This window comes from Corvus brachyrhynchos, unplaced genomic scaffold, assembly GCF_000691975.1.
Source record: "Corvus brachyrhynchos isolate BGI_N302 unplaced genomic scaffold, ASM69197v1 scaffold308, whole genome shotgun sequence".
Classification (NCBI taxonomy): Eukaryota; Metazoa; Chordata; class Aves; order Passeriformes; family Corvidae; genus Corvus; species Corvus brachyrhynchos.
This window is the reverse complement of record NW_008239538.1, coordinates 20,878-26,282: the sequence shown is the minus strand read 5'-3', so window position 1 is coordinate 26,282 and position 5,405 is coordinate 20,878. Positions and strand designations below refer to the sequence as shown.

The 5,405-nt window shown below is 66.8% G+C and overlaps 1 protein-coding gene across 1 annotated transcript in view; it reads left to right on the top strand.

The window, feature by feature from the left end:
* The window catches only part of LOC103620437 (microtubule-actin cross-linking factor 1-like), a 13,197-nt gene that overhangs the window by 1,172 nt on the left and 6,620 nt on the right, over positions 1-5,405 (top strand). The window contains exons 4-12 of the mRNA XM_017741211.1: positions 8-110; positions 378-584; positions 1,126-1,245; positions 1,505-1,674; positions 2,144-2,303; positions 2,572-2,769; positions 3,389-3,514; positions 3,845-3,988; positions 4,972-5,388. Of these exons, the coding sequence (XP_017596700.1) occupies positions 8-110; positions 378-584; positions 1,126-1,245; positions 1,505-1,674; positions 2,144-2,303; positions 2,572-2,769; positions 3,389-3,514; positions 3,845-3,988; positions 4,972-5,388 (1,645 nt within the window). The remainder of the gene's footprint in view (positions 1-7; positions 111-377; positions 585-1,125; positions 1,246-1,504; positions 1,675-2,143; positions 2,304-2,571; positions 2,770-3,388; positions 3,515-3,844; positions 3,989-4,971; positions 5,389-5,405) is intronic.

Genomic DNA, 5,405 nt, shown 5'->3' with positions numbered 1-5,405 from the left:
GTGCGCGGGGGCTGCTGCGCTGGGTGGCCCACGCCGAGGAGCTGCTGGGGTCCCCCGCGCCCCCCAGCTTCGTCCTCGACACCGTCACCGCTCAGATCCAGGAGCACAAGGCAAGAGCGGGCAGGGCCGGCGCGGTGCCCTCAGGGCCAGTTCATGGGGCTGGGGTCTGCCCCGGGGGTCCTGCGTGGCCCCTGCAGGGATCTTCCCCGGGCTGCAAGCGGCACGTCTGTCCCCACAGCAGGAGAGTGAGTGGGCTCGGTGCCCCATCCCAGCATGGGCTGTGCCTGGTGCTCTGTGTCTTGTTCTGGCACGGGCTGTGTGCGGGGGCTCCTCACCTGCCCCAGGACCACCCACACTCAGCTGCCCCCTCCCCGTAGGCCCTGGTGAAGGAGGCAAATGCCCACGGGGAGAAGCTGGGCAGCCTGGAGGCCGTGGCCGCTCGCCTGAAGGATTTCAGCCGGAAGCAGGACGGGGCCGTCATCCAGAACCTGGTGCTGGCGGCGAGGGAGCGCCTGGGCAAGGTCCTGCAGCGGGCGGCCGAGCGGGGGGCGGCGCTGGAGGAGGCCCGAAAACGCAGCAAGCAGGTACCGGGACCCAGCCCAGCCACATCACGGGCTGGGGAGGGGGCTCTGCCCCTTGGTTTGCTTTGGACACGGGCCTGGAGGGACAGCACAAGGGGGAATGGCTTCCCACGGACAGAGGGCAGGGTTAGATGGGATATTGGGAAGAAATTCTTGCCTGTGAGGGTGGTTTCCCAGAGAAGCTGTGTCTGCCCCATCCTCGGATGTGTCCAAGACCAAGTTGGATGGGGCTTGGAGCAACCTGGTCTAGGGGAAGGTGTCCCTGCCTGTGGCAGGGGGGTGGAACTGGATGGGCTTTAAGGTCCTTTCAACCCAAGCCATCCCGGGACTGTTGATTCCATGACATGGGTCCTGCCGGGAGCTGTGCCAGGAAGGAACCACGTGGCTCCAGTGTTGTCACTGTGCTGTTCATGGTGTGCCCCATGGTGGTGCCCAGGCCGTGCCACTCCTTTGAGTGGCTCCATGGCTCCTGTCTGGGTCAGCCCAGATCCGCTTTGCCCCTGTGTCCCCCCCTCAGCCCCCACAGCCCTCTCCTCCACTGCAGTTCAGCGAGTCCCGGCGGCTGCTCCTGGACTGGATGGACGAGGTGGAGCAGAGCCTGGAGGTACCGCAGGATGCTGCCACCAGCCAGGAGGAGATCAAGTGCCAGCTGGCTGACCACAAGGTGAGGGCTGCCCCACTCCCTGGCATGGGGGGTCCCGGGAGGGTGGGGTGCACAGAGCTGGACTTCTGGGGGCTGCAGAGGGGGATCCCCGGCTGCCAGGGGGGTTGAACAACCCCCCAGGGCCATCCTGCAGAGTTGGGAGACCTGGGGTAGGGGAGCGCTGGGCCAAGGGATGTTGGCACCCCAACAGTCCCAGAGGTCTTGGGGGAGGAGCTGGGGGACCCAACACCCACCTGTGGGGTGCGTGGGGCCCCTGCAGGCATTCCAGAAGGTGCTGCGGGCAAAGCGTCCGGTGTACGAGGCGACGCTGCGGAGCGGGCGGGCGCTGCGGGAGGGGGCCCGGCTCCCCCAGGACCTGCAGCCGCTGGAGGAGCTGCTGGGGGAGCTGAAGGAGCGCTGGGATGCACTGTGCAGCCACGCTGCAGAGAGGTGGGAATGGGGCGAGGGGGAGTGGGATGGGATGAGAATGAGATGCAGGTGGGATTGGAATGGGTTGGAATGGGGATGGGATCGGGAAGGGGTGGAATGGGAATAGGGATGGAAATGGTATGGGATGGTACTGTCTGTTCTCCACTCGCTGCGTGGGTCCCAGGCAGGCACATGGAACTGCCTTTCCTCCCCGAGCATCCTGGTCCCTGCTACGGGACCCCATTCCCAGCATTGCTGGACTCTGCCCTTGGGGTGCAATTGGGCCCCATCTGTGTCCATAACAGCGCTACCAGGACCTGTCCCTGGCCATAACGGCACTGCCAGGACCTGTCCCTGGCCATAATGGTGGCCAGGGGGTTACCCCCAGCACCTGGGTGCTGCAGCATCTCCCGTGCCCCCCTGTGGGGTGGCTCCATGGGGTTACCCCCAGCACCTGGGTGCTGCAGCATCTCCCGTGCCCCCCTCGCAGGCAGCACAAGCTGGAGGAGAACCTGCTCTTCTCGGGCAAGTTCACGGACGCATTGCAGGCCCTCATGGACTGGCTGTACCGCGCCGAGCCACAGCTCAGCGAGGATGTGCCCGTCGGAGGGGACCGGGACCTGGTCGGGGACCTCATGGACAAGCACAAGGTGGGTGGCCCGAGGCCTGGGGGGGCCCCGCCCAGTATGGGCCCCCAGGAAGCCCCAGGCTGTGCCCACCCTCCATCTGGGACAGCACCAGAGCCAGGCACAGGATGGGGCATTGACCACTGGAGTGACCCCTGCTTGACCCCAGCTTGTGCCCTTCACCCTGGGCCCCACATACCCCAGTGCTGGGAAGGGTTTGGGGTGCAGGGGAGCCCTGCGCGGTAGCGGGTCCAGGTGGGACCCCATCCCACCCTCCTGCCCTCCCTGCCAGGTGTTCCAGAAGGAGCTGGGCAAACGTGCCAGCTGCATCAAGACGCTGAAGCGCTCGGTGCGGGACCTGACGCGCGGCAGCAGCAGCGTGGACTCGCAGTGGCTGCAGCGGCAGGTGGAGGAGCTCAGCACTCGCTGGGACCTGGTTTGCAAACTCTCCCTCTCCAAGCAAGCCCGGCTGGAGGCTGCACTGCGGCAGGTGAGGGCTGGGGGGGCAGCAGGGGAACCCCCAGGTTGGGATCTGCAGCCGGTGCCCCCATGGGGGAAGGCTGAGATGGCTGTGGGGGTGTGGGGTGTCCGGGTGGTGGGTGGCTGCGTTTCCAGGGTGCTCCATGGGGTGCCCAGGCTTGGTGGGTGGCTGTGCACTGGAGGGGTGCTCTGGGCTACCTGGGTGGTGTGGGTGCCTTTTGGGGTTCTCCGTGGGGTGCCTGGGCTCGGTGTGTGGGGTTCTGTGATGCAAGGTGCCGTGGCCAGGTGCCAGGCTGGTTGCTGTGAGTGCCTGTTGCAGGTGTGAACGTGTGCAGGGCGCCTGGGGCAGGTGGCTGGGTGGTACAGGGAGGTACTGAAGGGTCAGAGGAAATCGTGTCCAGGTGTAGAGCTGGGTGCGGGGCATCCCCTCGATCCCACAGTGGGGTTGGAGAGAGGCTGGCAGCAGCTCTCCCTGGGCACAGCATGCTGCCAGTGCCTGTGCCAGGGGCTTGTCCATCCAGCAGCGCAGGGCTCAGGGCCTGGCCAGGAGATTCAGGGGCCTGGGGGCTCAGGGGCCGGGACCGGGGTCTGCAAGGTGGGTGCTGAGCAGGTCCCCACTGTCGTGGCAGGCGGAGGAGTTCCACACCCTGGTGCACTCCTTCCTGGGGCGCCTGACTGAGTCAGAGAAGACCCTCAAGTACGGAGTCTTCCCCGAGGAGGAGGCGGCTGTGCAGGAGTGCCAGACCCAGCTGCAGGTGGGTGCCAGCCCCCCGCCCCCAGTCCCCGCCTCAGGTTGGCTCCAGCTTTGCCCCAGGACACCCAACACTGGGGTCAGCTGGCCCCAGCCAGCCCCTGCTGGGCTGTGGGATCCCCACAGCAAGACACGGGATGTTGGGTGCCACCACAGAGACATGTGCGATGTTGAGTCCCACCACACCAAGAGCACGGGGTTTGGGGCTCCAAATGCCCTGAGGTGGGGAGATTTGGGCACCCCCACCCCAATCCACCCATCCCTCTGGCGCAGGGGGGTGCGGTGGTGTCTGGAGGGCTGAGCCCTGGCAGTACCATGGTCCATGTCCCCCCAGGAGCTGATGCAGTCCTTGCAGTGCCAGCAGCTGGAGCTGGAGTGCATCACCTCGCTGGGGGAGGAGATCCTCACCACCTGCCATCCCGATTCCATCATCACCATCAAATCCTGGGTCACGGTCGCCAAGAGCCGCTTCCAGGAGGTGAGACAGGTGCCCTGCTCCCATCCCTGCCTGGGGGAGCAGAGTGGCACCCACACCTGGGGCAGGCACAGCCCCACACCTCTCCCACTGCCCCACACCTCTCCCACCACCAGGGACTGCCTGGGGCAGCCCCCCCAACCAGTGCATTGCGGGGAGCTGTGGGTGCTCGGCCCCAAAGGGTCTTGGCCTTGCCAGTGCCCCCCCATGCTCCCCCATCCTGTGGCCTCACAGGGGGCCACCTGGGGCCTCCACAGCCCCCCTTGGGCGGTGGTGGCTCATTCCTGTGCAATGGCAGCCACCACGCAGCTGAGGCAGGGAAACCTGGGAGCAGTGTCCCAGGGACCCTCACCCCAGACCCTGCTCCCACAGGGGCCCAGGGCCTTCCTGGGTTTTGTGGGTTTGCAGGTAAGAGACTCCTGGCACTCCTGGGACCGGTCTGGCAGGTTCAGCCGATCCCACACAAAGCCCTTATTGAGCAGAGACCTGCAGGATCTGCTCTGGATCTGACCTGGGGCTGCCCCCCTCACTCCACTCACCCCAGTGCAGGAGTGCAGCTGGCATGTCCACACAGTACAGACCTGGGGACCCTTGGCACATGGGGGTCAGCACCCCCAGCCCTTCCTCAGCTGCCCAACAGGAGCCTGGTCCTGCCCCGTGTCCCTGCCCCGTGTCCCTGCCCCGCGTCCCTGCCCCATGTCCCTGCCCCATGTCCCTGCCCTACGTTTACTACAGCTGCTGGCCGGGGGTCCATGTGCCTGCCCCATAGTCATGGTGGGCTGTGGAGCCCCCACGTCTCTGCCCCATGGTCACTAGGGCAGCTGGTGTGGTTCCATGAGCCTGTCCCATGGCCATGGTGGCCGTGGCTCCCGGTGCCGACTTGTTCCCCTCAAAGCAATGGCCCTGTGGCATCTGCTCCAGATGGGAGCCCTTGGGGTCCGCAGTGGGGTGCCCCCCATGCCCCACTGGCCCTGGCTGCCCTGCAGGTGCTGAGCTGGGCGCAGCAGCAGGGCGAGCGGCTGCGGGCACAGGCGGCCGTGCTGGCGGCTGAGCGGGAGGAGACGGAGCAGCTCCTGGACTGGATCACGGCTGCCGAGGAGGCGCTGGGGCTGCGGGACCAGGAGCCGCTGCCAGAGGAGGCCGAGCAGCTGGAGGAGCTCAGTGCCCAGCACGTGGTGAGGGACTGCACACCCGGCACTCCCTGGGGACCCTGTCACCCCCCTCACACACCCCATGGGCGAGCACCTGACCTGACTGAGGGCTTTGGGGAGCACCGGGCTGGGGTCGTGGGTGGTGCTTGCACGGCAGCAGCTTTTGTGTTGCGCTGCCCATCACGTCCGTACCACACGCTGCTGGTTAGGGAGGGTCCTGGGAGGGGGACAGCGGGGCCCCAGGGCCGTGGAGTGCTCAAGCGCTCCAT